This window comes from Aythya fuligula, chromosome 3 (genome assembly GCF_009819795.1).
Source record: "Aythya fuligula isolate bAytFul2 chromosome 3, bAytFul2.pri, whole genome shotgun sequence".
NCBI lineage: Eukaryota > Metazoa > Chordata > Aves > Anseriformes > Anatidae > Aythya > Aythya fuligula.
In genome coordinates, this window is record NC_045561.1 from 11,161,683 (window position 1) to 11,177,546 (window position 15,864).

At 41.3% G+C, this 15,864-nt stretch overlaps 1 protein-coding gene across 11 annotated transcripts in view; it reads right to left on the reverse strand.

Annotated features, from left to right (window-relative positions):
• Positions 1-15,864, reverse strand: part of EHBP1 (EH domain binding protein 1) — a 208,902-nt gene that overhangs the window by 64,490 nt on the left and 128,548 nt on the right. For all 11 annotated transcript variants that reach the window (XM_032183615.1, XM_032183614.1, XM_032183617.1 and 8 more), the window contains 4 exons: positions 14,440-14,618; positions 13,748-13,796; positions 6,834-7,748; positions 4,753-4,896 (listed from right to left, as the gene is read on the reverse strand). In XM_032183615.1, the coding sequence (XP_032039506.1) occupies positions 4,753-4,896; positions 6,834-7,748; positions 13,748-13,796; positions 14,440-14,618 (1,287 nt within the window). The remainder of the gene's footprint in view (positions 1-4,752; positions 4,897-6,833; positions 7,749-13,747; positions 13,797-14,439; positions 14,619-15,864) is intronic.

Genomic DNA, 15,864 nt, shown 5'->3' on the forward strand with positions numbered 1-15,864 from the left:
GTAAATTTCCATTCTTTGTGCGGACCAGTCATTAAAGGAGAAAAAGACAAACGCTTTGCCACTGGCCTTTGCAGCTATTTGCTGACGGAGGAGTTCGGCCGAGATTCAACAACTACGGGCTCCACTCTGCATCTGGCAAGTCAGGATTTCCTGCTGGAAAGCCCCTTCGGCCCTGCACCTCCTCGGCACCTCCAGCTTGCCTTGGACCCCTCTAACCTGCCACTTGGCCACGGAGGTTGCACTTTACAGCATCCCATGCACACAAGGTCCATGTGTTAACAGCCATCACTGCAAGGCTGTATTTTACAGTGGCTGCTGGGAGAGCTGACGTCCATCCTAGCACTGTGATATTCATCACGAGACGAGGCGAGTTACATAAAAATGACTAAGCTAATAAAAAGGCTCTCCTGGTTAAAAGCTGAGTGATTACAGCTGCTACACCAGATTGGGAATGACAGAAGCATCTCGTAAAAGAGTCACTGCATGCACACCTACATCAAGAAAGCGAGAAGAAAGGCTGAGCTATTTGTAAATCTACCAGGGAGAAAGGCATCCAGAAGGGGATCAGTAAGTCTGTTAGTCTGCTCATACAGCTCTTCAGTTAACTCTTCCAGTCTCCAAAAGGCTGCATCAATTTTAAGGATCCTCCCTCCTATGATCCTCCCAACCCATAAGCATGCTTTCAAGCCGTTCCTGACCAATGTAGTCTCTTCTCAGACTTCAAATACCTGCCTACAGGCTTACATACCTCTGTACAGGCTGGCACACACACAGCTTGCAGATTTAAGCCTTCTTGAGAAGCACTAGGGGAGCAGATCTAACAGGGGAAAAATTTCTCCCATGCTGCAAGGAGGGAAGCAATAGGAGAAAAGAAAAGGGGCTGGTATGCTGTGGATGGAGGAAAGCAAGCAGAGAAGGAGGTCTGAATCAGGTGGATTGATGACAGGGATAGGAGATGGTGGGGCAGAAGGCACAAAGGGAAGAGGTCTAAGGCAAGAAAGTGTAAAGAAAGCAACTATTAAGGAAGAAAAGTTAAAAAGTAGAGAAAAGGCAGTTTAAATGGACAGTATGGTAAGATGAATATAGTGAGAGAGAAAAAAAAAAAATGAAGCATAGAAGGGGAAGAGTATACAGCTTGGGATACAATGAGAAACACATGATTCAGAGGAAAATGGGAGCGAGCCAAGAGGTATATGAGCAAATTCAATGCCTTCTGCTCCCGTAACCTCACTGATTTCTGAGTTACAAAGAAAAATTAAAAAAAAAAAAGCACATGAAACTATCGCTATGGGCCTAACCGCACCCCAGAGCACAAACATGAGCAGATGAAGACACTTAGCACAACGAGTCAGGTGAGCTTACACCAGGAAGCTCGTATTTATGGCCACAGAACAACCTTGGAAATTTCCTCCCTTCTGATGACCTCACGCAGCAACACAACCCCACACACCGTACATTGTTCTCACCTGTTTACTTAGAAAACAGCAATTCAGAGTTCTCACATGGCAAATGGAAAGTAGCACAGCAAAGCCTACGAGACAGGATTTTCAAAAGTAACTAATGACACTGCAGGCTTAACTGGGGTTGCTGGTTCCCAAAGGCTGGGCTGCCTGCAGCTCTTTTCACGAAGGTGTCAACGAAGGTGTAACTGCAAACTTGATGAGTGACGTTTCAAATTATTGGACTCCCTTTTTTAAAGTTTTCTTGTTGAAAAATGAACTCTTCCTATTTCAAACCATTTTCTCTTCTCAAATCATCCCAAAAAGCAGCCTAACCCAACTCACATTACAAACTGTTGATTCTGGTTACCATAACCGCCGCGGGGCTACCGCACTGCACATTATTGCGCCCAGGTTGCAACTCTGCTAAAATGCAACTACAAGAAGATGCTCAAGTAGAAGTTCTTCTTATTAACCTTAATAACCAGAAAACACTGAACAGTCTGTGCTATTTTCCAACAAGCAAATAAGCAATGGCAAATAAGTAAACTGGCATGACCACACCACATTGAAAGATCTCCTCTCTATGAAGATCAAATCTGTTGAAAAAAAAAATCAACGTATCTTACCATCTATATATGTTAATGCATACATGCATACAGTATGTCACTTTTATATAGCACATCAAATAGGAATACTATACCAGTATCCATTCAAGACATCCCCTTTCAAATACACATTTCCCACTGAAATGCATTCAGAGAACGCTGAGCTTGGTAAGCCACGTGCTCAAAAGTAAGAAAATGTCCAGATTACCTTAGCTATAAATCCTTGCATTGGTTCTCATTTCATATAGTCTTTAGTGTGGACTCCATTTTTTCTACAGAGTGCTTTACTTTTTCAGTGGCCATGACTGAAAATGTTAAATGAGTGAACAACACTTCACTAACTCACTTTACCCTCCTCGTTCACCGTGTGCCCTACACCTTGTTTAAAATATACTATTTCAACATTTCTCTGAACACACAAATATTAACTTCTCTCAGGGCTCTTCACTATTGTGTCTAAGAGCTTCCAAACTACATCTCCACAACCCCTTCCAACCGAGGAGCTTTTGCTATCCTTATGTTACAGTCAGCTGAAGCAAAGAGTGCCCATGACCTGTTTGCTCAGAGCACCCAGGACTTCAGAGGGGCTCACAGCACAGCTCTCCTTGACTTGGCTACAGCTGGGTGCATTCTAAGCTTCCATAAACCCATCCCCAATAATCTTGGTTTGGAAATTAGAAATCAGAGAACCTGCCAACTTGAATATGTTGAGTCCAAGGTACCATCCCTCAACACTTTAAAGGGGGAAAGAGACTTGGGCTCTGCAGAGCAGCACGAAGAGACAGCCCTTCCTTCTCTTGCAGGTTTCCATCTAGTTCATTTTTCAGCTGCTCTAACAAATGAAATAAGGTCCCATGGATATCCAGCTGCCCGAGCTTTACAAGCCTGGCTCACCCTGAAAGCTCTGTCCCTGTCTCCTACCATTCAGCTGGATTTTGTGGCACAGACAGAGTCTTCATTACTCTCTGACTTCACATCACCATCTACCTCCATGCCTTCTACCTGGGGCATCTCTCCTCCGCGTGCCAGCGCAACAGCTCCTTCTTTTCTTGCCATTTGGATTTCATCAGCAGGAGGAGTTTGAGTCTAAGAGAGAAAGTTTTGCTTTCCAGTACTATGATCTGCATCAGAATGGACCCTGATCACCAGGAGAGCAACAGTAAAAGACATTCATGCTGTGCTGTGCCCATGCGGACAATTTTTACTGACACTTACAAACTTTTCCAAACTTCAAGGCTCTCTAATGATCTTGTGCTATTAACACAACTTTAACTGTTTTGAACAGACTTTTCAAGGGGATGGAACCTTTTTCCCATAAGACATTTTGAACATGGATAAAGCAGTCACCCAATCTAATTCAGGGAAATGGTTGAATAGGCTCTTTTTTTTTGAGGTTCAGAAAAAAAAAATACCCTAAGGCAAAGAGCTGATGTGGAAAATTTCAGCTCAAACAATTAAATACTAGCAAAGTTACAAAAACTTCAAAACTAGGGGCTTGTAATAAGAAAATGTTGGGCAACTTTAATTACAGTTATTTCTGTCTGAATAGCCAGTCATCTATAGCATCCCTCTAATGCTGCTTGGTATATGAAAAACTGTTTAAAAAAATAAATCCAAAGTTATATTTACCCTATACTATACTTATCTAGGAAAAAGTTATATACAAAACAATCCCAGCATTTTCTATGTCATTGTATTATCATTAGATAACTAAGATGTGTGTACATGTATGAATATATTTTGAAGAAAAAAAAGAAATGTTTGCCAGTTTGGAGGGGAATCGTCTATGGAAAAAAAGGTCCAGCATGGACCCAAGATAGTTGAGAGGATGAAATGAGATGTGTAAAATCACTGTCTTCATTTTCTGATCGTGTGATCCCATTTATGTAAAAAGCTGAATCTGCCCCTCAGGACTAGCCTCTGAAAGATGTGAATCAGTAAAAACTCAAGCCTTTCTCTGTATCGTTATTTTTCAGTTACATTTACATTCTTAGTTGCCAGTACCGTCTCTAATGCACAATAGTTCGAATCACAAAACCCACATTGCAAAGGTTTGCATAAAAATTAATTAGCTTTCATCTCCAGAGAGTACGCATCCTTCCAGGTCACCACTGAGGCCACTGGAGGTGCAACCATAGCTGCTTCAACATTGGAGCTCATTCCCCGGCTCCACTTTCCCATCTCCCCAGCATAATCAACTTTCGTGATAAAAAGGAATTGTTCCATCAACTCTTTTACAAGACTGTCACAAGCAGCCTCATTCAGTGCACTACCACTTATGAAGCAGCAAGTAGTTGACATCACAGGCTTGGGGAATGCATTTACATTAACTGAAAAAAGAGAAGTAATCAAAAATAGCATAAATTACTCCACTATCATTTAACAAGTAACTTTTGTTTTTCATCCCATTAGAAACTGCAGTGCCAATCAAAGAAGGTGCTCCCAGACCTCTGCTTCCAGTGAAGTCTAAGGCATCTGTCTGCTGGCCGTAGCAGCAGGAGAAACACTCTTTTCAAGTGAACTGAGGGTACGCGACACATCACAGCACTGGGGCACTGAGCGTGGAAAAGAAATATTCTGCCAAGACTACTTGCAGAACCGTTTTCAAAACACATGGATGCGTACGTAAAAACACCACAAAAACATAAGCATGTACAGTAAATGTTAACTGTGAAAAAACTGCCATATTGGCCAGTATTTCTTACATCATTCAGCTGCTTATTGCGGGCTGGGATGATCGTATTCGTTAGCTGCTTGTTCCCTGCCTTTAAAGCTGCATCTCTTCTTGCTTGCTCAAGCAGAACTCTTGCTCGTTCTTTAAGTTCTTCCTGTCTTGACAACATTCGTTGCTTAAAAATAAAGAAATATAATTAACAGCACGGCAGCCTCAGGGTATTTAACATTTATACAGTAGTTAACAGCCAGGAGCCTTCCTATATAATAAAGGTCAGGAGTCACACGGACTGCAGCTTCATGAGGTGACAGCATTCTACAGAAATGAAAAGTAAAGATGATCAAAATGTAAAATAAAATAAAAAAAAAAACTCATAGGCCTTTATAATGCAAATAGACTTCCCTCCCCTTAAAACTTAATTTCTATCAACATTTAATGCCTTTAAACTGCAACCGTGGAAAAAAAATAATTGGCTTCATGGAAGCTAACTATGTTAAATATACCATGTGTTTACTTATTTACTTTAATATGTATGCAAATATAATGCTTTGTTGGCTACTTATATGGGTATCGCTCATTTATAACTTAAAATTGAACACAAAGAGGCTGGGTACAAAGCAAGACAACCTGCAAAAATATCTGCTTCTCCTTCATATATGTGAACATCCACCAGAAAGTCCATGCTTTGTACACGCAAATGATTATACCGCAGAGCAGAAAGAACAGAAAGGGGACTTCTGCGAAATGAGCTCCCACACATATAAACTCCCACGTGCTGACTTCTTAGTCAGGCTCAGCCGTGAGGACTCTAGGAAAATGCATCTCTGGGCCTTTGGATGAGCTGGAAGCGATGCTGCAGGTTGTGCTCCTCCGACTACGTGGAAATGGAAACAGCTGAGACTCATCAATGACTACGTGTTCACAGTTAAGACTGAGACTCACATCTGAGATTTTATTACCATGTGCAAATGCACAGAAGATTAATAACAGACAAAAGTCTTTAAAGCCATCTTGTCCTACAACCTTGCACATGCAAAGCTCCGCACGGAAGACATCCTGTATCTCCCTGCTGCATTACTCTGGGGGCCAAACTGTTCCTTTCTCATCTAGTACACAAGGATAGAGACAAAAAAAAAAAAGTCATGAGTCTTCACCGATGAAAAGAAAGAAATTAGTTGGCTTTAGAACTAATATTTGGCCATCACCTATCCATGGGCTGCTTCCGTTGCAATAAAATGAATCCTCGTGGTGCTTACTTGAGAAAAAATGTAAAAAGGTTTGAAGCAATCCGTAACACTGGCTGTATTCTTCTTCTCTTATCACAGCTGATGGCACAAAGCCCAGCGAAGCCAAAACTAACGAATGTTCTTCACAGGAGTAAAATTATAAGCCTGGCTTGGGATTTTTGTAAACAGAGTTGATAACATTTCTAACATATTTTTGTGGTGATATTATTTACTGATAACGCTCAGCATTTATATAATATTCAACTTTCATCCTCACAACAAATCTGCAAGGTAGGTGGGCATATACTTTTTATCTTTATAGAAAGGAAAATGATATTGTGGTTAAGAAACATGCTCGAGGCCACTACAAGAACAGCATCATTTAATATTCTGGAGTTTCTACCTCACCATCGTAGGCTATGTTCACAAGGCTGTGTGGTTTCTCAGATAGTATCTGGAAATACGGTTGGTATATTTCAAGGCATTGAAAATTTGACATTTTTTGAATATGGCTCAACGAATTGGTACATCTTTCTTTTTCAATTTTTGCTACAGTAGACATTAGTTGGAAGAAAATTGTTGCCATACTCAGTGGCAAAAGCCTTGAAGCCATCTTCTTCAGACTGGTGGGGAATACATTTCTTCCTTTAGCTAGAGGAGATTGGAAAGGTTAACAGAAGGAAAATTCCTATAAACGCATTTTTCACATAAAGACACTTTCTCAGCATCACGTACTGGTCAAAATATTTATTGCCCAACAATAAAAGCACACAACCTACCTTGCCATCTATTCTGAAGATATGGTGTAAAATACAAACATGGAGAAAGGACTTGAACAGAATCTGCATGCTGACTCATAGGCACACAGAAATTTTACGTTTCTTACCTGGGCTGTTTTTGCAGCTGGATCTGCATGATTTAAAGCCGTTCTGGCATCGTTGTCAGATTCAGATTCTGCTTGCCTCGGAGAAGCACACGTTTTCTTTGCAAGATCCGCATCCTTATTATAAAAGTACCCAAGGTTAGAAGTAGGTGATAAACTTGGCTTTGCGACAGGCGAACCAGGATCTAGTCTTGTGCTCTCTGTGGATCCCATATGCCCCAGCTTTTCCTGCTCTGAGAAACCAATGGTACTGTCTGAACTCTGGTGTCTTTTCTTGTCGTTATCTTCACCGACAACGGTGGGCGATGTGTCCTCCTTTTGATCGCTGACATGTGCCAAGTCACTCAAGTCTAACGTGTCAGCTTTCAGCAACTTCTTCTTCCCCAACACAGGCTGTGCTTGTGTTGTGTCCGTAGTGCTACACTTCCCAACTTCTTCAGAGGCAGAAGTCCTTCCAGAGCTCTGCTGGGATTTTTGGGGGTCCGTGTCGCTTCGAGTCCTGCGAGAAGAAGGGGAAGCCGTGCTCGGGCTCAAATGGTCATCGGGAGTCTGATGCTCGCTCTCGGACTCACCGACACCGCTGTCGTTGACAAACACGGAGTCGTCCTGAGAAGCAAAGTCTGCCAGACCACCATCCGGCGGATGCAGCTCGGGCTCCCGCTTCAGGTCGTTCAGCTCTGCGTAGAATTTTTCCTGGTCAACAGAACTATTTGTGTCCGTTTCATAGTTCCCCACTTTGTACGTGCTTTTACTGCTGTTCTCCTCGATTTGGACCACGTTCAACTCTTGGCCGCAGAAATGCGCCCGTATTTGATAGAGATAGGTCATGACAGTCAGTTTGTCAGGTATCGCCAACAAAACCATGTCAGAAGGCTCCAGCAACCGCGATATTCCTAAACTGGCAAACCCATCGTACGCCTTTAAAAACAGAGAAAAGAAAGATTACAATACAGCACTTTCTTACATATCATAGTATTTCAAGAAACACAAGTGGAAGCTTTAGTCAAAATAAGCAAACACAAACATATCCAGTATTACAGGAATAGCACAGGCTTGGCCCTATTACTTCTTATTTTTTTGGCTTCATTACAGTGGTACGGTAGTTAATCATTTTTTGTTGCACAGTCCAACCTGAACTCATCGATTTGCCCAGACAGATTCTAGATATCTCCCAGGGTATCTTCACAGCAATGCAAATCCGGAGAATATGAGCAGCAAAGACACTCAAACAGCATTGTTCCAAAAACTTCTAGCATCATCCCATACTGTAATAAAATCTTTTGTTACTCAAAGTAATGCCACCCTCATAAAGCAAAAAGATCTTCACAAACTGCAACTTCAACCCCCTTGTGTTTGCATTAAGGAAGCCTACTGCTACCTACCATGGTTCTCACTCAAGTAGTAGGAAACAAGCAAATAAAAAAAAGTGTAAGAGTTGGAACAAGAAAAAAGCAACCGAGGATGGCTTTTTAAGATAAGGAACAAAGATAGAAGAAACACGACACTAATCCATCTTGGGTTTTATCACTGGTGATCAACATTCTCCCTTCTACTGGTCGTGTAATTGCAGTGATTTGTGTTGATGAAAAACTGTGTGTGTGCAGATAGCCACAGATGGTGCGATACAAGACATAAATCACATTAATTCAGCAAACAAATGCATTTTAAAAAATTGTTGACGCTAAATTTATTAGAAAAAAAAAAAGGGAGGGAATGTCATTCATATTTTACTTCCATTTCTAGAAGCTGAACAGTTTGAAAGCCTCCTGGCTTGTGAGGCCACATCTCATTATTTCTGCTTGCCCTTTAAGTGAGTGGGCTTGGTGCATCAGGTTTTTCTAGTTTTGAAGAATTAAAAGCCGTTTCTCAATTTACAATTAATTATTACTATCCCGGCTTAACCCTGGAAGACAATATTGTGTTTCAAGGAAGCCTTTAAAAAGGCCTCCTGTTAGCGCAGACTCGCTTGGGCTTCTCTCCCCTGGCAGCTCTGCATCTCCTGTCCAGCCTCTTCCGAAGGCTTTGAACAGGCTAACAGCTGTCCCGGCAGCATTTCCAGCAAAAACGGATGCTAAATTTAAGATAGGAAGAGAACTTAACTTTTTACAAGGAAATAATAATGCACACCACTAACTACAACTCTACCCCGGTTTTACACGGTTTCCTTTGTTTAGTTAGTTTTAGAAGGGAGGACAAAAGAAAGAAAAGGGAAAGTAACTTCCATTTGATAGCCTCTTGGTTTTCCAGGCATCACCTTTAACGCTAGCAAATGTTCAACTTTGAGCTAGAACACGGGTCCAGCATGCTTGGGTCAAACTTGTCTGAGCATTTCTGGAGAAGTAATTTTCAGATCTCTATAACAAACAATTCAGGCTTCAAATTATCCGAGCAATTTAATTGTAAGCCCTGCTGGCTCTCCCTGTGCAAAATGACGCGGCCTAAAATCGTGGCTGGCCTTTGGTGGAGCATCATTTCTTGGGAAGGCTCATTATGGGATGGTCATGCCATTTACAAATGCTTAGACACAGGAGCAGCAGGGAAAGACATGGACGTTGCTTTTACCGATACAGAGATCGAGGCAGAGCAGAAGAACACGAAGATGAGGGATGGGAGGGAACGGACAGATGGTGGATGGGTGAAGGGATGGCTACCATCTACCTGGTCTTGAGACCCAGAGCGGGAGGAGCTGATGGCACTGGGCAGACGGGGAGCCAAGAGATGGAGGCACACAGAGACAGGACAGCCGCAGGGAGCAGCACGGGGCTTTGGGTGGGCAGCCCACGGCACTGGTAGGGGGTCCCCACCACCAGGCTGGCTGTGAAAGCAGAGCATGGACGAAAAGAAACACCAGGATGTTGTCCTGAGCTGAGTAAGTGGGTCAGCGCTAAGTGGGTGCCATAAATAACCTGTTAGCCCATGCCACAAACAGTGGGAGTTACCATTTCAGGAATGAGAGGACCTCAGGTTGGGCTTAGCAGTCCGCAGCAGCCAAAGCCCATAGACGTGACTTGACCCGAACTCTTTTATACTCTTAATTTCTTATTTATATGCTAATAAAACTAAATCCCAGGAATATCTCCCAGGGTCTGCACAACGAAGGTGGGGACAGTGTTTCAGAACTGTTGAGAAAGATGCTCAGGATGGGTAACACTGCAGCAGGAGGATTTAATTCACAGCGCCGGATATCCTCCATGCAGCTGCAAAACCACTTGGGATTTTGATTTTGCCTGCTCCGTTCTTCTGGCAACGCTTGGGGTTAAACAGCAACCCCAGCGATGCCAGATACTCATTTCCCATCCCCTCCTCCTGCCATTCTGGACAACACACCTTCTGGCTCATCTGCTTTTGAAGTGCACGAGCTATCTAGATTGGCATGCAAATGTTTTACAGTCATTAGTGCTATAAATAGCCATCATATGCTCCGTACGTGTCCACACGGCAGCGTGCGACAGGTTCTCCTTCATTGTTAGCAAAGCAGGGAGCTTCTTGACTTTCCAGTGCGTTTATACGTGCCCCGTGCTTCCAACTGGTTTGTAACTAGTTTGTAGCATGGTATCTACAGAGCATGATAAAGCGTTTTCCAAGTCAAATTGCATTTTGTTATACAGAGGCATAACTAAGCCTTGATTTTGCAAATGCTCACACGCATGTTTAGCCGGGCTCCTGCCTGATCCTACTGAGGTCAACTCCTAGATATACCATTGAACGTGTGCTTATGACTTTGTGGAATCAAATCACGGATGCGTGCATCAACACCTGTTAGAAAAATACAGGCAACAGCTTAAAGGTAAGGAGGTACTTCCATTTTTAACTCAACACTACCCCTATGACTCTACATTCTTCTGTTTAAATACATATTCTAAAAGGATTTATTCCTTGTAAAATGGAACATTTTGTCAAGACGAAAGCTCAAGTTTAAACGTATCGAGAAATTTCAGAGAAATGGTCAAAAAACTGCAAAAAACACCATCAACGGCATCACAAAAATTGAAAGTGCCCACAAAATATCCAAAAGATACATTACCATTTCCAAACAATAACCCTTCAAACGAAACAAGCTTCTCTAACCAATGAAGTAATTAAAGCCAGAAGTTCATTACTAGACACAGGCTGCTGTGCCCTTCCACTCCTCAAGCTTTCAGCCCCTTCAGATTTCAGCCAAGCTCGTAGTTCAGCAGCTCATGTTTTTGAAGTGCAGGACGAGTTATTAGCAGTATGAAAAATTCCTGCTCCTGAGAAGGGACCACACTGCTGCTACGCTGAAATTTTAATGCACTAGTCATTAGGACTTACTAAGAATCAAATGGACGTAGCAAAAAATAAAAATTAAAAAAAAAAGATTCATGCTATTGTGAAGGTTATATGGGGATAGTCAGGTACATACGAGATTTTAAGTAGAACCACAACTCTTTGGACCAGCTGAGAGCGTATCCCTGTAATGTTTTTCATTTTCTCAGAGATAATCCTGGTTTCTCTTTCATTCCTGACAGAAATCTCCATACGCAATGAGCACAATGCACCAAAAATATATTTGAATTCTGACCGATGAAAATGTCATCTGGAGATTTTTTTATTATTATTTTTTAAGAGATATACTGCAGAAATTACAATACATACATAGAGGTATATACTCAGGACACCAAACCTATTTACCTGTCTCTTGATGAAGGCTTTTTTTTTTTTTTAATTTAATAATTTCCTGACAAGCTGATTGACAGCCATCAATTGTGATCCATCAGCAGGAGCACCACAGGCAGTATTCCAAGCATTTCCCAATTCTGTCCCGCACTGACATATTGGCCAGGATCAGATGTCACAGGTAAATGCCCTTTTTGATTCAGCACCGGTGGCAGCACCAACCTGGCAAACGACCGGTGTGCTTTATAAAGAAACCCCAACGATGGGCTTTTTGCGACTGTGTGTTTCAGTGTGTAATTATACACAGGAATTGCACTGAATTAGTTGTTTCTTAAGATTTCTTCTTCCTTTTTTTTTTTTTTTTTTCCTAATACAAGCAACGTCATACACTTCTAAAAGCTATACTCTTCCAGGTTAACCTTTCATCTATGGTCACAGCCCCCTTTTACCTCCCTTCCTGGGAGGGGGGGAAAAGAGAGATGCTTCAGACAAAGAAAATTGTCCTATTCACCCACAGATGTTATTTTAATTGGTTAGGAGGAATCGTTGTCACCCGTGTTACGTATCTGCATGGAATTTAGAGGGAGCCATTGTTGGCAGCGCCGCATTCACTCCAACCAAGGGCACGCGGGGTTATCAGGCAGAACTGTGTGAGACCAGGAAATAAATCTGCAGGAAGCAACTGAGATACTCAATGTAGCTGTCAGGCAGAGGGCTGCGAAGTGATGAAAGAAAAAAACTGCAGCAGAACAACAATCAGTACTTCTTCAGTGCTGGGAACTGGATCCGGTTAGAGAGATGGGCTAAAAAGTTCACCGTTTGCCATCACGGTTTCATAAAGAAAAGATGACTGATTGTGCCACCAACGTTTTCAATTAACAATCTAGTCTTTCTTTTTTTTTTCCTTTTTTTTTTTTTTTTTTTTTTTAAATATTATCCGGCTTAATTAGCCCGTATAACCAACAAAACTTGAAGTACAAAAAACACATGGTCACAGAAAACATAGTGATGTCACGGATAATCCACTTAGGTCATCAGAAGCCCCTGTATTATTATGAAAAGGATATCATTGGCCAAATCACTCATTAGATAAGAGCAGTTCAGAGATACTTAATTATCTATAACACTTAAGCCCTATTTTAATGACAAGTAACTTCCTTGATAACGGGTAAGTGTTCAGACGCATTAAAATATAATTACCCTAAACACAAATGAATTTTAATACAGCACTTTCAGAAAATCCACATACTTGCAATGCAATGTTCTTTAGTTATATTTCCTATATAGTGTTGAACTTAATTAAATCATTCAAAATCTACTGTAGTTTCCTCCCAATTCAATTCAATATTTGTAAAGTGCTGTAAACATAAAATCAGAGCGCTGAGAAGTAAACTCCTTGAAACACTTCACAATCCTCAGGAATGATTTTATTAGCAGCAACTCGCATGAAAATTATCATTTCTAAACATGAAAATGATTATTTCTAAACACGGCCAAACCCTGGCCATGTGGAAATCCCAAAGTCTGTAACGTGTCTAAAATGGTAAGCAGAAATAAAAAAAAATCTTCTGGTGATTCCCCAAACGAGTCGCTGCTTCTTTCGGAGAAACTTTTCACATCTTTGCCTCACAACAGCATCAGAAGTGGTTTCAAACAGCTGCCCAGCAAAATGCTATTAACTGCTCTGCAAATAGTTTATTTGCCGGGTATTGTCTCAACACTTTTATCCTAAACTTTCCGTGTTGCATAAAAGCACAGGTTCCGCACCCGACACTTCTCTTGGCTGTGCAGTATCAAAGCAGTGTAAAATTTCATCCTTAAAAAAATAAAAATCACCATCAAGGCAACACTGACTGTGACCAATGCACGGAGCCCTACTAAAGCAACAGCAAGAGGAGTCTCATGCACGACAACCCGAGCACTGTTACATTGCTCTTTTATTTTTTTAATTATGTGGATGGTCAGAAAATAAGAGAATTGCTCAAAAAATGCCGCCCAGCCCTTCTATCGGCTTTTCCAGTTAATGTAGGCCATAGAAATATTAAACCCTAATGCCAGCCTTGCACTTGTTGTGAATGTTAAAGACCATGACAAACCGGAGTCAATAATGCATCCGATTTGAGCCACAGGAGGCTGAATACCTTCTGTGAGCTGCAGTTATGACCTTACAAAACAACCTCACTTTCCCAAAATTAATAAAAACCTGCAGAGAAGCCAAAATTGAAGCTACGTCTTTTTTTTCTTTTTTCTTTTTTTTTCTTTTTCCTGGCAGTTCTTACCTTTTTGTTGTTCTCTTTAATATCTTGAGGATTCAGGGACTTGTAGTCACTGAGGGGGAAAATGGCACAGTGGGTATATACAGTATTTGATAAAAGCAGCAGTTTTAAAAACAAACCGAATCTAAAAATTTGACATGCAATAATATCATAGAGTAACTAGCAATTTCACAGCAATTCAATCAACAAAACTAATAGCGTGGAAAATTAAAGGAATAAATAAATAAATAAACAAACAAGCCCCGATGACATGTTTCATTGCCTGGAGCTTTCCATCTAAAAAAGAAGTTAAGGCAGGGACTGGAGGCTGGCCTTGACAACCAAATTTACCATGGGGTAATCCGTCCTTGTCAGAGTACAAAGAGCTACAGGCTTATTTCTCTCATCTCATTTCAACACCAGCACAATTTTCATAATCATCTTGAAGTCAGTTCTTTGTATAAGATTAGGGAGAAGAAAAAACAAATCACATCGAGGGGAGAAACAATTGTTTAGGCAACAGGGGAGAGCAAAGAGGTCATAAAGTTTGAGCATTTGTAGATCTGTTTTCTTAGAAAGAAGAATTTTTATGTTTAAAAGAAAAGGGCAAAACAGTTCAGTACCTGAAACAAACACAGACTTGACTTTTATGGAAACTCATACGTTGCGTATTTCTATGACAGTCAGGTTATGCAGGCAGAAAATATACAACTTACATTAGATCTGGTCTAAAGTGATGTAGTATTGCACAAAACGACAGTCCGTTTCTCCACGATGTTGTAAAATTGGTGATTTTCACTCCCCTATAGTTTTTTGTAACTTCTTTGCACCACACGAGCAGGGACTGACTAGCGTTTGGCTTTCTCCCCAAAATGGGACTTGGTATTGGGCTTGGCTGCAAAAGAAAAAAGAGAAGATAAAAGAATTTAATGGAAGATGCGAATTAACATTAATTGACCTAACTGGATGATCTGTATCCTTTGATGTGAGGTTAGGTCCTTCACAGCTGTCAGTTTACAATGACTGTAACTTGCAAAAGACACAAATTGCAAGTTATTATCCCCAGTTGTCGCCCTTGGCGCTCGTCTCCGAAGGATGCAGATATACGGGATTCCAGATCGACACAGGAGAACAGGCCAAGGATTGTACCAGTGGCAACGCCGTGCTGAAACGCTTAAATCCTTAAAACCTTCTCCCGCACAGCCTGCGATACACACCCTTGGAAAGCTTTCCCCAAACGCCGTCACGTAAAGGCATCCCCACAAAACCCCTTCGCTCACAGAATCCTATCGGCGGTGGTTTCTACCAAGCATCATCGCCTACTGCCGACCATTCCCCCAAAAGGTATTTTGTCACTTTCAGGAACAGCCTTGGGTAGCACAGGAAAAGAATCGCAAGGGAATACGATGCAAAAATAACGCTATGGCAGGCATTCGGCGTTTACCACAGAGCTGGGGAGAGAACCCAGTAATTGCAGCTGAGGTTTTCAAGAAACACGCCCTCATTTCACTACAAAAATAGTCACTTCTCAAAACTTCTGAGATGTAATTAAATAGAATGATTTGACTGACACAAATCCAAAGTCTGAATTAGAGGAGGAGGGAAAAAAAAAATGAAAGAAAGAAAGAAAAAAGAGCCCACTCGTTTTTTCAATGGAATCTAATTAAAAGCATATATACACAAACATGCTACTTATGCACCTTATACACAGAGAGTCCCCAAATTAAGATAAAAATAGAGCAAGTAATTTATTATATCACAGCCACTTAAGTTTAACAAGTAAATCCTTTTGGCCATATTACCTATTTGTGAAAGACCAACGATGCCCCCACTTGACTAAAGTATGGCAGTGCTAAGCAATTAGCTGCCAGCGACAAACTGATTTATGGTTTCCCTGCTGCTGGGGGAGAGCGTTTACAGAATGAGGAAAGTCGTTTTTCATTTGTCTTGACAGTCAGCCCTAAAAAGCTGTTTGATAAACACACCTACCATCAGATGGACGCACTGCCAACTCATTCAGAGGGTGCAAAACGTATACTTTGAAGAGATTTTTAAAGAGCAGAACATATGCATACAGTACCTTGTTTGGAAAGTGTAGGCTTGTTGGTTGTTTTTTTTTTTTTCTTAATCCTGTCAACGAC